The 26,827-nt window shown below is 39.6% G+C and overlaps 1 protein-coding gene across 3 annotated transcripts in view; it reads right to left on the bottom strand.

Annotated features, from left to right (window-relative positions):
• Nucleotides 1–2,078: 2,078 nt before the first annotated feature.
• The window catches only part of sfswap (splicing factor SWAP), a 123,494-nt gene continuing 98,745 nt past the window's right edge, over nt 2,079–26,827 (bottom strand). For all 3 annotated transcript variants that reach the window (XM_060843368.1, XM_060843370.1, XM_060843369.1), the window contains 2 exons: nt 6,631–6,703; nt 2,079–5,842 (listed from right to left, as the gene is read on the bottom strand). In XM_060843368.1, the coding sequence (XP_060699351.1) occupies nt 5,777–5,842; nt 6,631–6,703 (139 nt within the window). In that variant the 3' untranslated portion in view covers nt 2,079–5,776. The remainder of the gene's footprint in view (nt 5,843–6,630; nt 6,704–26,827) is intronic.

Here is a 26,827-nt window from a genome sequence, read left to right as displayed (position 1 = left end):
TTGCACGTGTAGCAAAACTTGTAAACTGGGATCCCAGATCACTAACACATTGATGAAACTCTTAACAACTCTGATTCGCAGCTTAGAGACAGGGGGATATGGAGAGACTGTTCCTGATTTGGGATAAATTTTCCTCATCATTTTGAATGGTGGGGCAGGCTTGATGGGCTGAGTGGTCTAATCCTGCGCCTATTGATGACTAGCAGCAAAGGATTCAAGTCAGAAATACTCAACATCCGCTGTGCTAAGGACAACTTCTCTTGTCATTTTGAACAAGGTGGCGGGTGGATGTGTAAGGTCTTTTCCTCAGGGACAGCTGAGAAATTTTCAGGTATCATAGTGGGTGATCAGAGCCAACTTTTAATAATATTGAACTTGAATGTAGAAATGCACCCAGGGTCATCAAAAAAAGGAAACAAATCTAAAGGAATGTTTGTTATGAAACCCTTATGCAGCAGTCCACACTCAAACTACAAAGCAGATTAAGGGTTTCTCTGCCATGAAAGAAATGCAGTTAATTAGAGTCACAGAGATGCACAGCACGGAAACAGATGCTTCGGTCCAACTCGTATATGCCAACCAGATATCCCAACCTAATCTAGTCCCAATTGCCAGCATCCAGCCCATATCCCACCAAGCCCTTCCTATTCATATGCCCATCCAGATGCCTTTTAAATGTTGCAATTGTACCAGCCTCCACCACTTCCTCTGGCAGCTCATTCCATAAACGTAGCACCCTCTGCGTGAAAAAGTTGACCCTTAGATCTCTTTTATATCTTTCCGCTCTCACCCTAAACCTACGCCCTCTAGTTCTGGACTCACACACCTCAGGGAAAAGACTTTGTCTATTTATCCTATCCATGCCACTCATGATTTTATAAACTTCTATAAGGTCACCCTCAGCCTCTGACGCTCCAGGATAAACAGTCCCAAGCTTATTCAACCTCTCCTTATAGCTCAAATCCTCCAAACCTGGCAATATCCTTGTAAATCTTTTCTGAACCCTTTCAGGTTTCTGAACATTCTTCCAATAGGAAGGAGACCAGAATTGCACGCAATATTCCAAAAGTGGCCTAACTAATGTCCTGTAAAGCTGCAACATAACCTCCCAACTCCTGTACTCAATATTCCGACCATAGAAGGAAAGCATACCAACGCCTTCTTCATTATTCTATCTACCTGTGACTCCACTTTCAAGGAGCTATGAACGTGCATTCCAAGGTCTCTTTGTTCAGCAACACTCCCTAGGACCTTACCATTAAGTGTATAAGTCCTGCTAAGATTTGCTTTCCCAAAATGCAGCACCTCACATTTACCTAAATTAAACTCCATCTGCAACAGTGTAAAAACTCATAAAATATGCATGGACAGTATTATACACCTGAACAAGATTAAATCATTGATATTACTTAAGTTTTATTTTAAATGTTTGTCAGTTCTTGTCTTGTATACTCACCTTTTGGAACCTTGACTGAATAAAGCAGCCCCCAGCAACTGCAATAACAGATTGGTTAGATATTCTACTAGTTTAGTATATTTTTGACAACTAAAATTTGCTGTTTAGGCAGCCACACTGAACTTGACTTGAGGGGACAACTACCTAAAATGCAAGTTCCATTTATCTGATCTTAGCAAAGGGCAGCATGTGAGACTCTGAATATGGCTTCAGCTGACTCAGCAGTGACAGTGAAGCTTTCGGGCAGATTCCTGCTCCTGATGGCTATCCAGAGTGTCGCGTAGCACTGTGCATGTTTGCAGATGCCTATGTTGAGGGCTGACAGCATTGTGCCTACTTAGATTTGTTGTCTCAGCTCACACAGATGGGACAGCCATCTGTACCAGGAATGGCTGGACGTGAACCCCAATAATGCAGTCATAGTTACAGGTGGAGAAACCAAAAGTCAAATAATCAACTGCAGGCATAATCATCCCAGGTGATCAAAAGCTTAATCCTCCAGACACATCAAAGCAAGTTTAGGAAAATAAACTCAAACACTGTTCAAATTCATAAATACACTGAAATATGCTTAAACATATTTTGTGATGGTTTTAAAATTGAATGAACAATTACACTTCAGGCAAGTCAATAAAAGTAATTTATTTACAATTTGTAAGTATACCCATCTTTGATAGGGCTCCAAACCTCATATTGCAACCACAAATGAGGGAAGGGTGGGGTGGAAAGTGAAAGAAGGAGAACAGAACTATAGGAAACCTAACTATATAACAGAAAAGGCAAGGGCAAATATCAAACATTATGAATATGGATGTATTACATTTTACAAGTTGCAAGCCACTTAAACAGATTGATTGGCTATTCATCTTATTGCTGTGTGCAACTGGTTGCTGCATTTGCATATAAAACTGACCCCCACTTCATTACATGAAATGCTTCGGCTATTTAAAATGAGATTAGGATGCTATCAAACACAAATTCTTTTCTTTCTTTTATAGATACACTTCAGTGCGATGCGCATGACGTGGAGGTTTGCCCAAAATTTTTTCCCTTGTTCTGTAAAAAGGCTCCTGTTTATTTCGATGTTCATGGGAGTCACAACACTTCCCAAAATAATGATGCTAAGCAGTTTGAGGGCTCACCAAACATGACTGAATGTGTATGCTATTCCACAATAAACTTGCAATTACAGATGAATGAGTCCCACATGCGTAGCACCCTTACTTTGAGGGGTTGCATCCTCAATGATATGAATGGGGTGGTTTCTTCTGAACAGTTTATAATGAGGTGGTTAATTCATTTTGCAGTTTTCCTGAGAGACTCATCCAAGAGACTGACAGTAAAAATAAAATCAAATTGTGAAATTTATTGATGCATTAGCATTTTTGAAATCATAAAACGTTAGAAAAAAAGCTAGCTTTTAATGTGATCCTGGATTTAGTTCTGTTGAAGCATGAGATCAGAATTTTAGTCTCATTAGGGTACTCTCTCAGAATTAAAAGCACTTTGTCATGAATTTCATCTGCTGCCGAACAAACCTCCCTATTAATGTGTTTTAGTATTAACAGGAAATCCCATTGGAATTTTCTCCTTGCAGTACATAAATGAAAGAACACAATATAAATTTAAAAAATACTGAGGGAATTATATTGGAGGGGTAACATAGAATGAATCTTTGATAAATACTTTGCATGTCCCAAGAGTCTAATGACTAAGTACAACTGCATTGTGAACCTGTGGTACTTCTGAATAAGTAGAGACAATAGTACTGCTCTGGCTTATACAGAGAAATAAATGAGTAATTATGCATAAACTTGACTCTTAAAAATGAAAACCCTGTAAATAAATATAGTAGTTTCAGTATGGAATTCAAAAACTAAATTCTTTACTTTATAAAATATAAGGCAATTATAGTCAAACTTTTAATCAAACTCAAATGTTTCAGTGGTATCGAGACACGACTAGGGCTGTGGGAATGGATTAGGTACAAGTTATCGGATGAAAACTTATGATATACTGCTATTATAATATAGCTTGAATCAACACTGTTGCTCCCCCCAAGTTTTTTTTTCCACAAACACTGACCGGTGGTAACTCATTCTGACGTACTAATCTTTATAAGCCAGGTGACAAAAGTATGTATTTTACCTTTTCTACCACCATCCCAGATGATTGAAGAACCATGTCTTTAGAACCATAGGCATTCTTTGAGAGGTTAAACAAATCCCATCTGTAATTCTCACCTTAGGTTCCAACGTCAATAAGTGTTACATTATCCTACTGGTTTTAATCCCTCTTTATTCAGTTAGTTGTAATCTAGGAATCACAAAATTAAGGAGCCAAATATGCTTATATTAACTCATTTAAAAATTACTTACATTATACGTGTGTTTAATTTCAGAAAGCTGGCCCAGCAATTTCCTGTATAAGATTTTCAACAGTATGAGGCTAGTAACAGTGAGATTCAATTACAGTTCAGTCTATCGTTTTTTTCAAATAAATTCAAAACTAATGGATTAACTATGAAAGAAGAATCTACTATATTAAATACCCAGATGACTGGAGTTCTGCCAATCCACTGCCAACACATAAACCATATACTCTTAGTGCACTTTCAGATGTTTACTTAGTGATGCAACGAGTTTACTTTGGAATGTAAGGTGGTTTTAGTTTTTCAATTTCCTGCAAGCAGAAAGATGTGACATAATCTTAGTCTCTCTTTCCTTTGGATCTGAATTTTCCCTGATTACCTCTTGTATGTGAAAATGGGAGCTCATTCTTTAACCTTCCTCAGAAGGCTTGGCAAAAACATCATACAATCAACATTTGCAATCACCTAGACACCCAATAGTGATAGTGGAGAAACGTTTGAAATCTGAAGAGTTTAAACAAAGGGCATGGGTATTGGAAGAAACAAATCAAAGGATATTGAACCAGATCAGAAAGGACAGTCTTCATAAATGGATCAAGAAACAGATGCTTGGGTGAAAGAAACTATAGGTGGTAACAAAGAAGTGTTAACTCTAGCTTAAATTCTCAGAGATCGATATTGCTGTATCTTTGCAATGATATGGTATATAATAAAACGAGCCAAAAGTAAACCACACACTTTAAAAGAAAATACGGTGTTGTGTTGCTGTCATGGTACAGGCAGTTAACAGGTTTACAAGAAAGTAAATGAGCCAAGTGGCATGGATGTAATACTGATCCAGCTCTAATGAATACAGAGCAAAGGCTAATGATGCAAAGTACAGAGCATCCATTAGCAGAAAAACGTAAGCCAAATAAGCAGTGCGGCATGTCACTACTGTGCCACAGTGAGCAGGACATTATTTTATACTTTCTTTACCAAAAATGCAATCATATAAATCACGTTTACCCTGTATGAGATCAAATTTTCCTCTAAACTTGTGTCAGGTCACATCACTGCAACTGTGAATTGCAATAGCATCAACATGGTGGGACAGTGAATTAACAGGCTGTGACAATGCCAAAATAGCCAATTTTTTAAAACATCAAGCACTAACTGAGCAGTAACTTGAAAAATACTTTTCTCAAGTAGATTAAAGTGAGTGCTTTCTACAAATAAACATTTAATCATTATTTCTAAGAAATAAATTACCATTAATAATTCAATAATTTTAAATCTCTGTGGTTGAAAATTGTACTGGAGCCCTCTCACAAAATCTTTAAGGTATGAATTAAAGTAAATTTATACGCAGTTGTTTAAATAAATGCACTGTTTTCAGAAAATGGCTGATACAGACTGTATCATAGGTAATGTTGATATTATGCTCTGCCGTGCTACTACTGATCTTCAAGACCAGTGTGTGCATTCTCTCTCAAGGCTGAAACCCCAAAAAGTTGCTAACAAAGATTTACATTGGTAGAACTCTTCAAATTTACAAAATGAGATGTGACCTCATCTTTGTAGAAATCAAGTAGTAAAACTCCTTCACAGAAGGATAAGCTAAGCTTCTGTCTGGTAATCACAAATGATTGCAGACAGTGAGTTTCTGGTGCTCAATACAAAGTACACCCCCAAATATTCAGAGATGTTGCTGGAAATTCAGACGTCCCAGAGCACTTGGAGAGTTTGCTGCATTCAAGAACGGGAGAGGGAAATTGCAAAACAGTAATAACAGAATAAGGTCTCAATTCAAACCATACTTATCAAAATGAGCTATACAAAACAGCTTTTGCCAAAGTTGAATGCTGCCCAAATTGTCAAAATAAATAAGTTCTTGCAACAAGGCAGGTCAAACTTCTTGTGAAGCCACTTCGGATCCATGTGTTCTTATGGGGCCCAAATGTTTTTGTTCATGACACATTACTTTGCACATCTTTTGAAGAAGCCAGCATTTCTCTCACTTTGGCCATTAGATCCTATGCGAAATGAAAATAAGAATGAGATATCTGTTCAAAGCAGCGCATTTATATGGCATCACCCACCACCTCAGGTCACCTAAGTCTCTTTATAGTGAGTTTAATACTTCAAAAGAGTGTTGTTGTTGCAGTATAGGAAAAAGAACACATCCCTATGCACTGCACCAGTATGGTTATCAAATATAATCTTGAGAAATTCAATCTTACATATTTCCTTTTGTTTTAAAATAATTAAATCTAGAGTAAAAACTGATGCCCACAAGACTGCTGAACTTTCTGCATTCTTTCTTGATTTAAATCTTTGATGTTTTATACTCACAAATGAAAGGACCCCCATTATTCTTCACAGTTTTGAAGAATGTTAGATAATATTATTGAAACCCGAATTCTGACAGGATGTGACAGGGTAGATGACTGGTAAGTGTACAGCGGGGACATATCATCAGAATAAGGGGTAGGCCATTTAAAACTAAGATGAAGCAGGAATTTCTTGACCGAGATGGTGAACCTTTGGAATCCTCTGAAAGCTGTAGAAGCTTATTCACTGAACATGTTGAAGACAGAATTCAATAGATATATGGAGCTAACAACACTAAGGTGCAAGGGGATAGCATGGGAAAGTGACGTTGAGGTAGATGATCAACTATGATCAAACTGAACAATGGAGTAGGGTTGATGGGTTCAATGGCCTACTCCTGCTCCCAAGTCCCTAAAGTGACAACCTTGGTAATGACACCCATATTCCAAAAATAAATAATAATGAAAAAGCTAGTATTATGACTTCCTACCTGAGTTATTTTACTCTGCATTGATGATAACAATTCTGGAGATGCTGTTTCATCCTTTTCCTGAGAGCCGCCCCTGTAAATGGGGGAAAAATTGTATTTTGATAGCTCTGCATTGAAACTGATGTCATTTGTCTGCAATGCATTGTGCAACAGGAACTCAATTATACTACATCAGAAAGTATCTGACATTGCCGCATCATTCACATAATGGATGCATATCTGCAGCCCACCTCATTATTTTAATCAAACTTTTCTCTATAGTGTGTGCTATTTTTACTAATTTTGTTAAGTAATTGTAAGAAAACAAAAGACTGAAATATTTAACAATAAGCACTGAACTATATGGCAGAACATTATGCATTAAATTTAAGGGCATAGTTCAAACTCAGTCCTAGTGACAATTTAGCTTTGTTCTTAGTTCTTAACAGTTGGGTCTTTGCAAGCCATCTGTTATTCACATTTGCATAATACAAAGCTGGAAAAATGTCCAAGAAAACTACTTTTAGCACAAATAAGTGAACTTCCAGTCAACTCTAACATGTCAGCCACATAGAGATGTTGAGCATGTTCATGTGACTACACATTCACAATTCCTACTCTGGCTTGAGGAATAAATAAAAATCTGGTCAAATTAGAATGCATGAGCTTGTGCAAAGCTGTCAACAAGTGAAGTGTCAAAACTTAACAGTAAAACAACTTTTACCCGCACCAATAAATTTTAAAATAAAGGAAGACAAAACACTTAAAATTAAATTACTAATTGGGTGCAAAACCTGAAATCAATCTACTGTGTGTTGTTAAATCAAAAAAGGCGGTGGGGGGCAGTGCTTGACAGGTCCAAAATGGTTTGGTTAACATGAAAAAAGGAAAATTAGTTTCTAATGTCAAATGACACAAATTGAACTGATAGCAAATGGGCTTTGCCTTAATATTTGAACTGGCTGGTGCAAATATTTTAACACATTGAAAGGGAGGGAACAAATCCAAACCTTGAATGTGCCCTGTTTCTGTGGTGTAATGGTTAGGGCATTTGCATTACACACAAGTGGACCCTGCTCAAAACCATGGAGAGATAGTCATGCAGACCCTTTGGTCCAACTCGTCCATGCCGACCAGATATCCCAACCCAATCTAGTCCCACCTGCCAGCACCCGGCCCATATCCCTCCAAACCCTTCCTATTCATATACCCATCCAAATGTTGCAATTGTATCAGCCTCCACCACATCCTCTCGCAGCTCATTCCATACACATACCACCCGCTGTGTGAAAAAGTTGCCCCTTAGGTCTCTTTTATATCTTTCCCCTCTCACCCTAAACCTATGCCCTCTAGTTCTGGACTCCCCCAATCCCAGGGAAAAGACTTTGTCTATTTACCCTATCCATGCCCCTCATAATTTTGTAAACCTCTATAAGGTCACCCCTCAGCCTCTGACACTCGAGGGAAAGCAGCTCCAGTCTGTTCAACCTCTCCCTATAGCTCAAATCCTCCAACCCTGGCAACATGCTTGTAAATCTTTTCTGAACCCTTTCAAGTTTCACAACATCTTTCCGAAAGGAAGGAGACCAGAACTGCATGCAATATTCCAACAGTGGACTAACCAATGTCCTGTACAGCCTCAACACGATCTCCCAACTCCTGTACTCAATACTTTGACCAATAAAGGAAAGCATACCAAGCGCCTTCTTCACTATCCTATCTACTTGCGACTCCACTTTCAAGGAGCTATGAACCTGCATTCCAAGGTCTCTTTGTTCAGCAATACTCCCTAGGACCTTACCATTAAGTGTATAAGCCCTGCTAAGATCTACTTTCCCAAAATGCAGCACCTCGCATTTATTTGAATTAAACTTCATCTGCCACCTCTTAGCCCATTGGCCCATCTGGTCCAGATCCTGTTATAATCTGAAATAACTCTCTTCACTGTCCACTACACCTCCAATTTTGGTGTCATCTGCAAACTTACTAACTGTATCTCTTATGATCGCTTCCAAATCATTTATGTAAATGACAAAAAGTGGAGGACCCAGCACCGACCCTTGTGGCATTCCATTGGTCAGAGGCCTCCAGTCTGAAAAATAACCCTCCACCACCATCCTCTGTCTTCTACCTTTGAGCCAGTTCTGTATCTAAATTGCTAGTTCTCCCTTTATTCCATGAGATCTAACCTTGTTAATCAGTCTCCCATGGGGAACCTTGTCAAACGCCTTACTGATGTCCATATAGATATTTGAACCCTCTTGTATTGTAGTGGTATTGTCCCTGCTCAAGACCAGGGAGGCTGGATTTAAGTCCCACCTGCTTCAGAGGTGGTGTAATAACATCTTTGAACAGGTTGATTAGAAAAATAGGTTAATTAAAATAAAAGTAACAATCTTCAATGAAAGCAAAATACTGTGGATACTGGAGATCTGAAATAAACACAAACTGCTGAAGAAACTCTGGTCTGGTAGGATCTCTGGAGACAGAAACAAAGTTAATACTTCACGTCTAGTATGACTTCTGAAGAGGAGCAATACTGGACTTGAAACATATCTGTTTCTCCCTCTACAGATGCTGCCAAAACTGATGAATTTCTGCAGCATTCTTGATAAAATCTGTGGTTTTTTTGCTGTGATTTGCCCAAGTTATGGTTTTTCAAATTGAAATATGTATTCTATTCTATTTTAAATTTTTATGTCATCTACACACAAGCTGAAGGGTAGATTGTTTGTTTCAAAGCACATTGATCTATCTCTCTATGTTTCTCCAAATCACCCGAATTACTAATCATGTCTGTTATCAGCAAATTTAGGTGACCTACCTCTGGTAGGGTCTTCTCCATTCTTCAAATGAAGTTATCCTTCACATACCATTGAACAAGCCCAGTTGAACGGAGGGGAAAATAAAGCAGTGCGGCAATGCCCCTTCACAATTTAATTTAATGGTCAAATGATAGTTTTTTCCACCCTTTACAGTATAAATACTGCCCAGCAACATTCCTTAATTGTTTTTAAACCAAGGAAGTGGTGCCAATACAGCTGACAGCTAGTTATATTTAATGTTTAAAGAAAAAGCACAACAAGCCCATACTCCCAGACTAGGGGACAAAGGAGGAAGAGGGCAAGAAATTGGGATCAGGTGGATAGGTTAATCAAATGAAAAGAAAATAAGATCAACCAGAGACAGATCATCTTATTTTCTTATTCATTCATTATCCTCCAAAAACCAATGAAATCTAATCTAATGATGCCATTTTTCACTGAGAGACTTACACGTGCATCCTGGCCAACCCCTTGAGTACACATCCCCTTTAATAGCTTTGCAAATACTACAGTAAAGCGTTTCCTATGAGCTCTGCTAAGGTGTGCTCTGGCTCTCATTCACTGCAGGGGCAACAACAAATTTCAGAATACATTTAGTCAAGCTGTTACTTTTTAATTTGGAAAATCCTGCCAATATCCAAAGTCCATTTTAGCAGATTCAAAGAATTAGTAAAATCCTTGAAAATAGATCTTGGAAACTAATGTTACAATGATTCTGGGGCAATGGAGACAATGAAGACCTTCACCTCATTAAAGCTGTAAATACATTCCACAAGCCTACAGCATTTCATGATTCCAAAGACGGATTCTGCAACCTTTGCAACAAAGAAAGATCCAAACCACAACATAAATCTGTGGGCTTGCCTATTTCTAACATTCTTTTCATAAAAGGTGACTTCAGTGAATAGTTTTGCAATGAATAGCCAAAAGATGAATAGCCAAAAGATGAATAGAAGCTCCCACAGCAGCTGCACAAACTGGTATAGAAACAGCTTTGATTCAGCAACGTTAACTATTCCAGAATAAGAGGGTTATTGTAAGCAGGGTGAATCCTTTCAGCTGGCATCACATGTTTCTGAAGGCTATTATAATTTCCAGCACATAAAGTGTTGTGCTCTGTCAGCCCATTTTAATAAACAAACAACTGCTGAAGGATGCAGGAAAAAAGTTACAAGATCCATCCTTCCACTTCCAAATTAGAAAATGGACCTTTGCAGTTGGAAATTGAAATGGAAAAGGTGCCCTTGGCTTCAAGGAATGCTACACCTTAAATGGCCAGCAGGAAACTTTTATAGTTTTCTTCCTTGACGGTCTAAAATTACTAGGTTAAGATGATTTGGAGATGTCGGTGTTGGACTGGGGTGTAAAAATCACATAACACCAGGTTATAGGCCAACAGGTTTAATTGGAAGCACACTAGCTTTCGGAGCGACAATCACTCCGGAGCTTCGCTCCGAAAGCTAGTGTGCTTCCAATTAAACCTGTTGGACTATAACCTGGTGTTGCGTGATTTTTAACTAGGTTAAGATGGGTACAGATGAGTGAAAGACCCAAAAGCTATCTCCTCTTAAGGAAAAATGGTCAAAGAACTGCAGGTTTAAACTCACCCTGTGGAGCCAGCGTTTATTACCAGAAGATCCACTTTTGAATACTTCTACTTCTGAAACAAGAGTTTTATTAAACTTTACATGTTCCTGCGGACTTTGGCTAAACAGGAGGGTTAAGCAGGCTACATTGTGGTGATGATATTGGTGCCCAAGGTTCTGAAAAAACACATAGCAATCCACTTGGAAGTCCAGCACATCTGTAGTCATCTGCATTGGGAAATGGTCCAAATGGTGCAATTATCTAGCAAGAGACACTGTATTTTTCTGTGAAATGCAAGAATGCTGCAAATATTTCTCAAGAAAATTTAACTTCAGGATGGTAACTCAAACAGCGCTGTCATAAAGTTCAGGTCAATACTGGGGAATGATGCCATTGAGTCTCTGATATTGCACTACAGCAGATAATGATTCCAAACATAATTCACTGCAGGCATCAAGCCAAGACCCAAGTACCCTGGCTCAAGTATCCCAAAGTAATACCTGATAGCACAACAGTTCTACCTTTAATACTCTTTATGATCAAGAATTTTTCGAACTTAAATACATTAGCAGATGACAGATGTGCAATACTGCCATTCTGTAGAAGTGCCTCGAGGGAGCACCTTATTCTTCCTTTCATTCTAACCCAGAGATCCTCCATCTGGTTAGCACACCCTGTATGCTGTGCACCTGCTTTAACTGTAGCAGTATGTGGAAATCCAGCAAGAATTTCACTGAAGTTACACTTTTAAATAAAATTCCCATTGACTGACAATTGCTATAAATCATCAGCCACAATTTTCCAACCTGCAGCAGGGTGTTCTAAGTTAGCAGCGTGGACACTTGTTGTGAGAACCACATTGTCCCAAGGACATTAAGTTTAAATCCATGCTCCCATTAACTTAAATATCTCAAGTTGCTGAAAGTGACAGAACTCATATGTACCAAATAGGTAACAGCAGATACTTTTTAAATCTCCAGGCTCTCATACATAAAAGAACTCAACAAGCAAACAGCAATAGCACAACTGACTTTCACAGGCTGAATCTTAGGTAACCGATGAACAGTGTTAAGAAATAGAATTCCTGGAAAACTGATAAGCCTGATTTAATTATGAAACTTCCCTTATCTTGAACTGGCTTTTTGTACGGTTGGACATTCAAGGCAAATGGGATTTTCAAGACAAATCTCACAATCTCTAGTTTTTCAATGGATTGGAATCATGTGGAAGATTCTCTTCTTCACCCTACAACCTGATAAGATTCTATTTAGGCAACAGCAAAGTAAGGAGTCTACTTAATAAACAAGGTGTTGTGAATCTACTGTCAATGATATTGAAGGCTGAAATTATGCACATCAGCTCTTGCAAGAAAATTATTCACTGATCCACAAGTGCAACAAACCAAAGATTTGTGCTGAAGTTATTCCATTTGACTGTAGTTACATTCCTTGAGTCCAAATAAAGCAGAAAATTGGTTTTAGATCAAACTACAAAAGAAATAGATGCTAGAATTTGTGAAGACAGTGCCTAATGCAACTAATATCGGGAAGATGAAAAGTACTTGTTGAGGTTAGACCAGAGGGTTAGAAATTTTCTGAGTCCACTGTATCAAAGTTAGTTGACTAGACTCTTCAGATAAAGCCCTAGACCTGCTTTGTTCCCTAGACTCATCATGGTCAAACCTCTGGGAGTGCTTCTTGAGCTTTTATTTATTTATTTTTCCTTAATGAAGTGGACTCCCTGGGCTCACTCATGGCATGTCTGGTGCTGCACAGGTTGGTATTCCTGTCTGCGTCGAGGTCTGCCATCCAATCTTCTAAAATCTGTTTCCAAGTTTTCAGTCTTTCTTTCTAGGTTCTCCCTGAAAAGTTGGCAGGGGGTACAGTATAATAAATTCAGTCCCATAAGAAGGCAGAGAAGGCAGTGGTCAGAAATCAGGAAGATCCAGTGACACTTGAAGCATATTTTAAACCTAAAAAAACTCATTTGAGTCTTGAAATAGATCAAGGTGCAAAGAAAACACCCCAACACTGATGGATTCTATTGTTACATTTGTGGAGAACAAGAAACACAAAGGTCAACTACCAGAACAATAGCACTCCCATGTAAAGAGAATAAAGAGTAGCTGTGTCACCGGAACATCACAGACATCTTCTACCCTCTGCCACATGTAGCCCCTGCATATATATAAAATTGCCACCTTCAGATTACATTATCAACAAAAAAAAATGCAATTAAAGCTGCTCTGTATGGTCTGATTAACACATTGTGGCACAATCAAATACAGTATATATCCAATACTTGGACTGCATGACACAAGGTTATTAAGAGCAATTTGTTGACTGAATAGAAACTGTAATGCCCACTGAGAGAGGTACGCAATGTCCAATTTGCGCACGCATTTTATATTATAAACATGTTCTGAAAAGTTTTATAATGATACAAAAGTTACTAACCATTTAACTTTTTGACAGGCTCAAATGTTGTTAACATTCCTAAAGACTATTTGTAATAGCAGTGGTGTACAAATCCAGTCGATGTTTTAATGAAGTCCAATACTTGAATTTATCATCTGTTTGCCTTATTCTTAAATTTAGTTAAATATAACACTTGTTATACTCAAGAACTGACAATAACCAGTCCTGCAGAATGCACATTTCCAGAAGGTAAAAGGCAAGTATTAGAAATAATTTTGCATATGGAATTTCCAGCCCCAAGCTGCCACACAGTAGCAAGGAAGTGAGGTTCTATCAAAGGCTCAGGCACCTTGAAATATGCGAAAACAGCATATTAAATGCTGGATATGACTTGCAAGTCAAGGGGAAACTAAATAAAAATGGAATCATAGCAATGTTAGTTTACAAGGCTTGATATTTATCCTGTGAGGAGAAACAGTATTCCAGAATCACTAATTACTTAGATTTCTCAAGATTTTCCTAACCAAATGTCTACCTATTACTGTTTTCCTATGTTTCTATTAAAATAATGTGACATATGAACATAATCTTTGAGAATCTACACTTTGCCATAATGCAAATGGCTTCATTAATTTACCAATCTTTAAAAAAACTGGTGATGTTCACATTTGCAATGGGCAAAACTTTTTTGAGGAGGAACTGAACCATTATCATTCTTGAAGAAGGGCTTATGCCCGAAATGTTGATTTTCCTGCTCCTCGGATGCTACCTGGCCTGCTGTGTTTTTCCAGCATGACATTTTTCAACTCCATTATCATCCTCCACCCACTTTTCACAGTCCACCTAAAAGCTATCTATCCTGAGTATTTGGAAAATTCAAGAACTGAAGATTCTGATGGATTGTAATATTATTTAAGAGCAAGTTTAACACTAGAAAATCCCATGAGTGTTAACATCAACTTCTACAAGGGGATTGCTAGACTACCATGTTGTGAGTTAGATTTTCTTTCATTTATGAAGCCCTGTAACTTTAACAAAATAGAAATAAGCAATTGTTGATTATTTGGGGGCTGCTTGCAACAAGGGAATACGAAGTCATGGTTCACCATACAGGAGCCACACTAGCCATGTGATCACCTTGCACTCTCAACAAATTGACATGAACTATACCAAAATACAGAAAGGATCACTCAAATGGAGACCAGACTTGAGCATATAGACAAAAACAAATATAGCAAGACCAGAATATTTGCTGGTTTGACTGGTCAGATTTAAACTGTAACATGTCAAACAAAAGTAGATTCGTTGCTAAATGTAAAGTAATTGCCTAGATTGGTCGGAATGTTTAGAACAGTGATAGGTCTTTAAGGTTTCACAATCCAACAAATTGTTACCTCCATTCCAACAAGGTACCATGTTCTTGGTAAAAATTACATGGTAATTTCCTAAGATTGTCAAGACACAAAGAGAAATTTCAGGTATAAAATTGATTTGGGCTGTGCAAATTGCTCTAGATGAACGCAAGGAACAAGGTACATCTATTGCTAGGTCAAGCACTCAACCATGGTCAAAATAAGCATCAATAATGCAATCTTTACAGGATTTCTATTGCTAGGAAATTACCAGCTCTGTGCTGTATTTTTTTGTTAAAATAATGACTTTAGTTCATTACGTGGGGAAGTGCTACAAAGCAACAGTAGTTTAATGTGGCAGACAACAACTGAAATGAGGGCAACACAATGTTGGTGTTTTTAATAAATTCTTTCATGGAATGCATGTGTCACTGGCAAAGTAAGATTAACTGCCCTTAAGAGGCGGCGGCATGGTAGGTCAGTGGTTAGCACTGCTGCCTAATAGCGCTCAAGACCTGCGTTTGATTCCAGCCTTGGGTTACTGTCTGTGTGGAGTTTGCATGTTCTCCCCATGTCTGCATGGGTTTCCACTCTGTGCTCTGGTTTCCTCCTACATTCCAAAGACGTGCAGGTTAGGTGGACTGGACATGCTAAATTGATGACTAGGGATATGCAGGCTTGGTGGATTAGCAGTGGTAATGTGGGGTTACAAGGATAGGGTAGAAGGCTGGGTCTGAAAGGGATACTTTTCAGAGGGTCAGTGAACACTTGGTGGGCCAAATGGCCTCGTTATGTACTGTAGGGGTTCTATGATTCTAAGACAGTGATAAGCCACTCTGTGATGCTGTCATTCATGTGGTACAAGTACATTCACTATATTGCTTAGGTTAGAGTTCCAAGATTTTGACCTGGTGAATATTTTATTAAATTGACCCATGTGAATATATTATTAAATCAGCATGATTTAAGACTTGGATGGGACCTCACAGGTCAGTGGTGTTGCTCCCAAGCGTCTGTTGCCTTTGTTCTTATGGATGGTAGAAGCCATGGGTCAGGAAGGCACTGTTAGCTTTCAACAATCTTCCTCATTCTAAAGGTGACTTCAAGCAATAAAAATAATTTTCCTCCTGATTTCCACTGACTTCAATTTTACTGGACGTTCTGAGTGCACACAGTTAAATGCTGCTTTTATATTAAAAGCAGTCACATTTACCTCTGTAATTCAGTTCTTTAATCCATGTTTGGATCAAGGATGTAGTGGGTTATGGAGCTGAGCAGTCCTGATGGAACATAAACTGAGCATCAGTGAGAAGACTATTAGTAAGCAAAGTTTAAAATCATTGTCAACACCCTTAATCTACTACCTTGCTAATGACTGAGAGTAAATTGATGGGGAGGTAATTAGCTGATTAAAACTGAACAGTTTATTTTGGAAAAGATATATCCTGACAATTCCTGACATTGTCAGGCAGACGCTAGTATCGTTCCTCTATTGAATTAGCTTGGCTAAATTACAACTCTTTCTAAAGCACACATTTTCAGTACTACTGCTGGAAAGTTGTCAGGGCTCACAGCTTTTGCAGTACCCAATACTTAAGATCTTTTGGAGTGATCAGAATTGGCTGAAGATTGGTAACTGTGATGTTGGGAGCTTCACGAGGAGGACAAGATTCAATAGCACTGCTGGTTACAGATTTCTGCAAATGCTTAAACCTTGCCATTTCTACAAAAGTACTGCATTCCAATATTACTGAGGATGGAGATCTTCATGAAGACTCCTCTAGTAAAATGGTTAATCGTCCACCACTATTCATGACATGGCAGGGTTACACAGTTTTGATCTGATTCATTGGTTGTGGGACCATGGCGTCACCTATTGAATGCGGTTTTCATTGTTTAGCATGCACATTGTCTGGTGTTGTAGCATCACTCGGTTAACACCTCATTTTTAGACATATCTTTGCTGTTTCCAACAAACTGCATTTCTCTGGATGTATCTGGTGACAAAAAATCCTGCAATTATAGTATTGTCAATGATCAGTAATGAACTACAAATATTGCCATTTCAAATTTTGGAAGTACACGGGTAGAGATGCTAATTTCCCTTTGTGTATTTATGTAGGTTTCAGACAAAACATCATGCCTCACTGGGATAGCATACTGGAAAACAAGACCCTGATATTTCTGGAGGCATAAAAGTTATCAAGATTTTCAAAACATGTCAAGTTCCCCAATTTACCTGATTTTCAGACCCAGGCTGACTGAAAACAGTTTCTGTATTTAACAAGTTACTGTTTATTATAAACAATCATGAACTGTCAACATCTAACTACCAGTTAAAATTCTAAAACCATCATAAATTCCCCATTACTTACACACCACAACACACACATACATGATTAAAAAAAACCATGAATGCTATGGATGGAGAGACTGGGTAGATAGTTCAATGATTCCAGTTCACAGGGTTTGTTGAGATAATGCTTTTGCTGATCAAAATGCTGCTTCTCAGTTTCCTTCTCAGAATGTTTTCACTGGTTTAGAGTACGCACAAGGAACGATTCACATGGTCTGGTGGCCATGAAACGACATGACCAGCTATCCTTATTAGCCACACACGCAGATGACAAGCAACATGAATTCGACTGGGACAATACTACTATTATAGGACAAGCCAAACAAAGAACAGCCAGGGAAATCCTAGAGGCATGGCACTCATCCACAGATTCAATCAATAAGCACATCGACCTGGACCCAATATACCGGCCACTGCAGCGGACAGCTGAAACTGACAACCAGAAGCGGCAGATTCAAACCACTACAAATGCCGGAGAAAAGATCACAGAAGCGCTTCACAGGAGGCTCCCAAGCACTGAGGGTGTCACCTAGACAGGGGACGAAACGTCTGCAACACAAATTCCCAGCTCGGCGAACAGAACCACAACAACACTCAGTGAAGCATTTTCACTGCCCCAGCAGGCACACACCAAACTCATTCAATCTCTCTCCTCCTAACTCAGCTCCCCACTTTTTCACTAATACCCACTGCTGACTTAACGTCTCCTGCACACTCTCCTATTTGGTTTCTTCACAATAAAACCCGAAAATACTGCAGATGTTGTAAATCAGTTCTGAGGAAGGGTCACTGCTCTCGAAACATGAACTCTGATTTCTCTTCACAGATGCTGCCACACTCGCTGAGGTTTTCTAGCAATATTTGTTTTAGTTCCTGGATTTCTCTATTATGCCCAGGTGGAGGAGAATGGAAGTGCTGTCAGTTGCTGAGAGTGTGCAGCTTCATGATTGGCTGATTTAAGTCAAAGACATTTAATTTTTAAAAACTTGGTTAGGTGCAGGCCCATGACTGTCAGCAGTGAAGCACTGTCAACCAAATGGACAGATTGATTTTTAAAATTAAATCTGGGAGATCAGAAGAGTCCAGCTGGCAACAATTCCTGATAACCAGCGTTAAATCTTGATGGTCTGTCCATTTCCTAGAATTTGTTTTTTTTTAAACATAGCAATTTGATACAATTTAATGGCTTAATACTGTATCAGAGGGCCTTTAAGAGTCAAGCACATAGCAATGACAGAAAGGACAGAAGATTTCTGTCCCTAAATGGAATTAGTCAACTGAATGAATTTCTGCAACAATTCAGACATCATGAGTAGAAAAACAAAGCACTGGAGAAACTCAGCACATCTGGTAGCATCTGTGGAGAGAGAACTTCACAAGTTTAAAATGGCTCTTCTTCAGAACTTCTGTTTCTACTTCAGATCTCCAGCATCCACAGCATTTTGGGAAGTCGATGCCTAGAAGTATTATTGCTGAACCCTTAATCCAGACACTCAGCTAATGTTTTGGGGACCTGGGTTCAAATCCCACAATGGCAGATGGCGGAATTTGAATTCAATTTTAAAAATTTGGAATTAAGAGTCTACTGATAACAATGAAACCATTGCAGAGTGTCAGAAAAAAACATCTGGCTCACTAATATCCTCCAGAGAAGGAAATCTGCCATCCTCACCTGATCTATATGTAACTCCAGACCTATCTGGCTGGCTTTTAACTGCCCTCTGAAATGGCACAGCAAACCATTCAATTCAAGGGCAGTAGGGACAGGCAATAGATGACGACTAGCCAGTGACACCCATGTCTCCCTAGTGAATAACAAAAAAAATTCCCTTTACTGAATCATTATTACTGCTTTTGATTCCAGATTTAATCACTTGGTCAAATTTAATTTCCTAAGCTGCCACAATGGGAAATTGGCCTCTGGAACATCAGTGCAGTAACAGACATATTATGGCACCATATGTATGGCATTGGGCAATTTGGTGTATTATTTTGGGATTTGCATTTTAAAATAGCAGATCATTGATGTCAAGGTAACATTTTCAAACAGGTCAGGTAATTTGAAACAGTGGTCTAAGCACATCAATTGCAAGAAAGCAGGTGCCTGGCAGGATCCCTGTCATGTTAACGGATGAATGTTCATGCTGCTGAGTTTACAACTGGCCAGGAAGTCATTAGTTTTAGCTTTGGGTTCAGCTCAGTTCAGGAGGGAGAATCAAGTTTTAGCTCACTCTATCTGTGGTGTCATTAGTTTGTGGAGGTTCAAAGCCAGGAGAGACTGCATAGAAATTTTCAAACGGAAAAAGTTTTAGGCCATCACAACTGCAGAAAGTTCATATCTGTTACTCAGAGTGGAACTGCAAAGCTGTCTCAGCAGTCTAAGGTAAAGAAACTGGAAAGAGTCAGTGAAGTAAAAAGTTTAAGAGTGCAGATAGGAATCATATTTCATAGATAGGCTACACTGAGGTTAGAAGCTGAGTGGCCCTGACAAAACCTAAACGATACCAGTAAGCAAGTGCTACTTGTTGATGACCATTTGCATCATTTTATTGATTAAAAGTAGATTGGGGCACTATGAAGCCTGGTTTGACTTGCCATCCAATTGGTTAGGTAAATGTCAATATCTTAGTTGTACTCTAACACCTTTGTTAGAGGAGCAACTAATACTACAGCAAAAATCTTCCACATTTTTGTCTGAATGTTGCCATGACTCATAGCGCCTTATAGTGTCTACTGCCTTTTCTTGATATCACCCTGGAATAACTCAAGTTTTCAGAAGATTTAAATCTGTCATGATGGGTCCCTGAGGAAGGAGCCAAGAAGGATTTTATATTTTATACTTCCGACTGAAGATGTTATGCGAATACACCAGTTTGCCTTTTGTATTAGGTGCTTTCTGTGTTTCCTATTGTTGAGAATTGAGTTGTCAAGTGTACCCGCTGCCTCTTGTTGGGTAGTTCGGATTGTCCACCATCCACATCTGGCTAGACTGCAAAAATTATTTGATTTGTTGATGAGCTTGCTCAGTGCCTTCTGTTATATGCTGCTTCTGCTGTCTAGCATGCAAGTAGTTGTATCATATAGCTTCTCTCTCATTTTAGTTATACTTGATGCTGCTCCTGGCATGCCCTCTACACATTCATCAAACAAAGACTGATCCCTGGCTTGACAATTGTGGAGTGAGGAAATTCCAGAACCTGAAGTTAAAGCGATAGAATATAATTCTGATATCCAACAGCCTTGGTTGACCAATTTTAGGTTGCTTACATGTGTTTCAAATCTCAAGTGCAGTGGTGGTGCCACAATGATGTAGGGTCTCCAGCTCTGGTGGTAACTCAGCCTGATATTGTGATTGGTAAATCTGCAACATAAGGATTGTTGAGGATGCAGTCAAGTAATTTTTCTTCTTCCCTGACTGTTGCTGGTGCATGCTCGGAGCTATGTTGTTTTAGAATTTTGCTATCGCTGTCAATAGTGATGCTACTGCGACATTTGGTGATGGATGCTGAAGTCTTCTACCAAAATACTTTCTGGACTATTGTCACCCAGTGTTATTCCGAAGTGTTGAGCATGGAAAAGTAGATTTATCAGCATGGGGGGGTATGTTGATAATTGATAATCAGAAGGCTTCCTTGCATGTGTTGGACTTCATGACATGAAACTTCACCGACTGAACCCAATGTCGAGGATTACCAGGGCAACTCTCTTCCTGACTGAAGACCGATTCGCTGGTGGGACAAGCTATACCTAAGGGTCATGTCTAGACATCTTTCAGCCATGGTTCCATGAGTGGTGACTGTCAAGCTGTTGTTCCAAGTCTTTTGGACAGCTCTCTCAATTTTGGTGCTAGCCCCCAATTGTTACTAAGGACAAGTTGGCAGAATGAACATGGGTTTGCCATTGTTTCTGGTAACTGAGCTATTGCAGTGTGATCTGTCTGATTTTGTTCCTTTCTTGAAACCTTCTAGCCATCTTAGACAACTGAGGTTTCCTAGGCCATTTGAGGACTGTTAAAAATTAAACCACATTGTTATGGATCTGGAGCCACATTAAGGCACACCAGGTCAAGATTTCAACCCAGGAAAAATATTCACGAGCCTGATGGGCATCAAAACCCTTCGATGGCCACAATGTCACTATTTTGACTAGCCTTTTTGGAAGAGGAATATTTACTTTTCCTGGTCCTGATAAGGTTTGAATGGTTCAGCTTTCAGAAGCTAGTTCTAAACATCTTTCCTCCGGAATCATTCTCCGGCATTTACCTGGAACCTGGAGAATGATTCAGCAGGAAAGACATTTAGAACTAGCTTCTGAAAGCTGAACCATTCAAACTTTAACTGAACCAGGACCAGTAAATATTCCTTTTCCAAAAAGGCTAGTCAAAATACTTACATCTGCATTACTGGCTTGTGTCACCAGAAGAAACTGGGATTTTGGTATGCTTCTACTTCTGTAAACCTGATCACCCCTTCCCTCTCATAATTGATCCTAAAGTATGCCATAGTTTCTGATATTCATAACTTCCCCAAAATATTCTATAGCTGCTTAGATCTTGACTCTGTCAACAGGGAGAAATCAGATTATCCTATCAGCCACAGAAACACGTTTGGTCCTTTTGTTAATTAATTCACTTCTGGAATTTCACAGCTAGGTGGGGAAAGGACGATATTAACCCTGGTCTTCACTCATACATTTTAGGCTATTATTTACTGGGTGGCATGGTAGCTCAGTGGTTAGCACTGCTGTCTCATAGTGCCAGTGACCTGGGTTCGATTCCACCCTTGAGCGATTGTCTGTGTGGAGTTTGCACATCTTTCCAGTTTCTGCGGGATGCTCTGGTTTCAAAGATGTACAAGTTAGGTGGATTGCCCATGCGAAATTACTCAGTGTCCAGGGATATATGGACTAGGTGGATTAGAAATGGGAAATGCATGGTTATATGGATAGGGTAGGGGAATGGGTCTGTGTTGGATGCTCTTCATTGGGCCGAATGGGATTCTATGGATGTATTGTATGGAGGTATAAATGAATGAAAGGATAGCCTTGCTATTTATGAAGATCTTTTTAACTATCATACATGCAGCTTTTTTTTTCATCTATTGTTAAAGAACATCTGTTGTTTCTTGTGAGTAGATTTCGGTGATTACTAATCTGATTAGTCAATAGCAAAAATTAAACAAGTGATCTATTAAACCTGGTTTCATTCTAGGATCTGACTTGTTCAGTATTACCACCAGTTTGATCAAATTAAAATGTGTTTGAATGAGGACGGAACTAAAAAAAAAATGAACATGCTGAGGAAGCCAACTGTGACAGCACAAATGTCTAATCGTATTAAAACAACAAGATAATTATCAATGGAGAACTGAGAACCCTGAAGGATATAAATAGAATTGAAGATAAGAACAAAGCAAAAATGAACGCAATTAATCATTCATTGGTGGAGTATCTGCATTGATACCTATTCAATCAAGCTCTACAATTAAAATCAATAACTTTGACAGAAGTGCATGGAAGGTATACTTTAAGGTGAGATCAGGAGTCAAACTTACTCACTGCTGGTTTTCATAATGATACATTAAAAGGTGAGGTCTCATTGAATTAGAAACAGGTCAACATTACTGTATTTCAGTTAAAAAAAAGCAATTAAATAAAATGGAGATCTAAAGTTCAATTGGCCTAGAAATTGCAAATACCAAGATGGTTATCAAAGGTAGAAATTACTGGAGAAACTCAGCAGGTCTAATTCTGAAGGGTCACTGGACTCGAAACAGTAACTCTGCTTTCTCTACACAGATGGTTTGATACTGAGCTCTGAAAGTCTCCTGAAATAGATACGGGCCCCTCGTAGTCCTGCTTGGATTGGGACCTGGTACCTCAATTTATACAATTTTTTTTTAATAAAGCAGACACCAATGACTCATTTGCAGTTCCCCTGTGTGCAAGCCACCTTCCACAACATTGTTGCCTGATGTGTGATCATACAGACAGCACCACTTTTGGTCTTGGCAGCTGGGGTACTTCTGCGTGTTGTTGTTGTCAATAAACACAACTAATAATACAAAAAGATCGACTTGAAAGTAATCTAATAGCTAACCATTTCAGAGGGAAATCTGTCTAAGTAATTCCACTGATTCTTTTGGAGGAGGCGGCTATATTGCAGTTGAACATCAGATACATTTTTTTCCCCAAAGAAAGTCTTCGGTAAAAGCCGAAGGTAACAGAAGCTCCTAAGAACTTAAGTTCCTTGCAAGTGGAGTCACAGGTAGATAGGATAGTGAAGAAGGCTTTCAATATGCTTTCTTTTATTGGTCAGAGTATTGAGTACAGGAATTGGGAGGTCATGTTGCAGCTGTACAGGACGTTGGTTAGGTCATTTTTGAAAAATTCTGCACAATTCTGGTCTCCTGTTATAGGAAGGATGCTGCGAAACTTGAAAGGATTCAGAAAAGATTTACAAGGATATTGCCAGGGCTGGAAGGTTTGATCTATAAAGAGAGGCTGAATAGGCTGGGGCTATTTTCCTTGTAGCGTCAGACATTGAAGGGTGACTGTATAGAAGTTTATAAACTCATGCAAGGCATGGACAGGGTAAATCGAGCGTCTCAGGTGGGAAATCCAGAACTGGAGGGCATAGGTTTAGGGTGAGAGGGGAAAGATTTAAAAAGGACCTAAGGGGCGACTTTTTCCATGCAGAGGGTGGTACACGTATGGAATGAGCTGCCTGACGAAGAAGTGGAGGCTAGTGCAATTGCAACATTTAAAAGGCATCTGGATCAGAATATGAATAGGAAGGGTTTAGAGGGATATGGACCAAGTGCTGGCAAATGAAACTAGATTAATTTAGCAATTACAAAAATATGGCTCAGGGATGGACAGGACTGGCAGCTTAATGTTCCAGGATACAAATGCTACAGGAAGGATAGAAAGGGAGGCAAGAGGGGAAGGGGAATGGCGTTTTTGATAAGGGATAGCATTACAGCTGTACTGAGGGAGGATATTCCTGGAAACACATCCAGGGAAGTTATTTGGTGGAACTAATAAATAAGAAAGGGATGGTCACCTTATTGGGATTGTATTATAGACCGCCTAATAGTCAGAGGGAAATTGCAAAACAAACTTGTAAGGAGATCTCAGCTATCTGTAAGAATAATACGGTGGTTATAATAGGGAATTTTAACTTTCCAAACATAGACTGGGACAGCCAGTGTTAAGGGTTTAGATGGAGAGGGATCTATTAAGTGTGTACAAGAAAATTTTCTGATTCAGAATGCAGATGTATCCATTAGAGAAGGTGCAAAACGAGTATTTTGCACCAGTATTTACTGTGGAAAAGGATATGGAAGATACAGAATGTAGGGAAATAGATGGTGACACCTTGAAAATGGTCCATATTACAGAGGAGGTGCTGGATGTCTTGAAAAGCATAAAGGTGGATAAATCCCCAGCGCCTGATCAGGTGTACCCTAGAACTCTGTGGGAAGCTAGGCAAGTGATTGCTGGGCCTCTTGCTGAGATATGTGTATCATCTACAGTCACAGGTGAGGTGCCGGAAAACAGGAGGTTAGCTAGCGTGGTGCCACTGTTTAAGAAGGGCGGTAAGGACAAGCCAGGGAACTATAGGCCAGTGAGGCTGATGTCAGTGGTGGGCAAGTTGTTGGAGGGAATCCTGAGGGACAGGATGTACACGTATTAGGAAAGACAAGGACTGATTAGGGATAGTCAACATGGCTTTGTGCGTGGGAAATCATGTCTCACGAATTTGATTGCATTTTTTGAAGAAGTAACAAAGAAGATTGATGAGGGCACAGCAGTAGATGTGATCTACTTGGACTTCAATAAGGTGTTCGACAAAGTTCCCCATGGGAGACTGATTAGCAAGGTTAGATCTCATGGAGAACTAGCCATTTGGATACAGAACTGGCTCAAAGGTAGAAGACAGAGGGTGGTGGTGGAGGGTTGTTTTTCAGACTGTTGGCCTGTGACCAGTGGAGTGCCACAAGGATCGGTGTTGGGCCCTCTACTTTTTGTCATTTGCATAAATGAGTTGGATGCGAGCGTAAGAGGTACAGTTATTAAGTTTGCGGATGACACCAAAATTGGAGGTGTAATGGACAGCGAAGAGGGTTACCTCAGATTACAACAGGATCTGGACCAGATGGGCCAATGGGCTGAGAAGTGTCAGATGGAGTTTAATTCAGATAAATGTGTGAGGTGATGCATTTTGGGAAAGCAAATCTTAGCAGGACTTATACACTTAATGGTAAGGTCCTAGGGAGTGTTGCTGAACAAAGAGACCTTGAAGTGCAGGTTCATAGCTCCTTGAAAGTGGAGTCACAGGTAGATAGGATAATGAAGGTGGTGTTTGGTATGCTTTCCTTTATTGGTCAGAGTATTGAGTATAGGAGTTGGGAGGTCATGTTCCGGCTGTACAGGACATTGGTCAGGCCACTGTTGGAATATTGCGTGCAGTGCTGGTTTCCTTCCTATCGGAATGATGTTGTGAAACTTGAAAGGGTTCAGAAAAGATTTACAAGGATGTTGCCAGGGTTGGAGGATCTGAGCGGAGAAAGTGAGGACTGCAGATACTGGAGATCAGAGCTGAAAATGTGTTGCTGGAAAAGCGCAGGTCAGGCAGCATCCAAGGAGCAGTAGAGTCGATGTTTCCTGAAGAAGGGCTCATGTCCAAAACGTCGACTCTCCTGGTCCTTGGATGCTGACTGACCTGCTGCTCTTTTCCAGCAACACACTTTCAGCTTGGAGGATCTGAGCTACAGGGAGAGTCTGAATAGGCCAGGGCTGTTTTCCCGAGAGCGTCGGAGGCTGAGGGGTGACCTTATAGAGGTTTACAAAATTATGAGGGGCATGGATAGGATAAATAGACAAAGTCTTTTCCTTGGGATCGGGGTTGTCCAGAGCTAGAGGGCGTAGGTTTAGGGTGAGGGGGAAAGATATAAAAGAGACCTAAGGGGCAACGATTTCACGTAGAGGGTGGTACATGTATGGAATGAGTTGCCAGAAGATGTGGTGGAGGCTGGTACAACATTTAAGAGGCATCTGGATGGGTATATGAATAGGAAGGGAATGGAGGGATATGGGCCAGGTGCTGGCAGGTGGGACTGGATTGGGTTGGGATATCTGGTCGGCATGGACGGGTTGGACCAAAGGGTCTGTTTCCATGCTGTACAGCTCTATGACTCTATAAGTAACAAAGAGGATTGATTAGGGCAGAGCGGTAAATGTGATCTATACGGACTTCAGTAAGGCATTCGACAAGGTTGCCCATGGGAGACTGGTTAGCAAGGTTACATCTCACGGAATACAGGAAGAACTAGCCATTTGGATATAGAACTGGCTCAAAAGGTAGAAGACAGAGGGTAGTGGTGGGAGGTTGTTTTTCAGACTGGAGGCCTGTGACAAGTGGAATGTCACAAGCATCAGTGCTGAGTCCACTACTTTTTATCATTTTATATAAATCATTTGGATGTGAGCATGAGAGGTATAGTTATAAGATTGCAGATGACACCAAAATTGGAGGTGTGGTGGACAGCAAAGGTTACCTCAGATTACAACAGGATCTTGACCAGATGGGCCAATGGGCTGAGAAGTGGCAGATGGAGTTTAATTCAGCTAAATGTGAGGTGCCGCATTTTGGGAAAGTAAATCTTAGCAGGACTTATA

The sequence above is a fragment of the Hemiscyllium ocellatum genome, chromosome 24 (assembly GCF_020745735.1).
Source record: "Hemiscyllium ocellatum isolate sHemOce1 chromosome 24, sHemOce1.pat.X.cur, whole genome shotgun sequence".
Taxonomy (NCBI): Eukaryota; Metazoa; Chordata; class Chondrichthyes; order Orectolobiformes; family Hemiscylliidae; genus Hemiscyllium; species Hemiscyllium ocellatum.
Note: the sequence above shows the minus strand (reverse complement) of the source record. Positions and strands in the feature narration are given on the sequence as shown.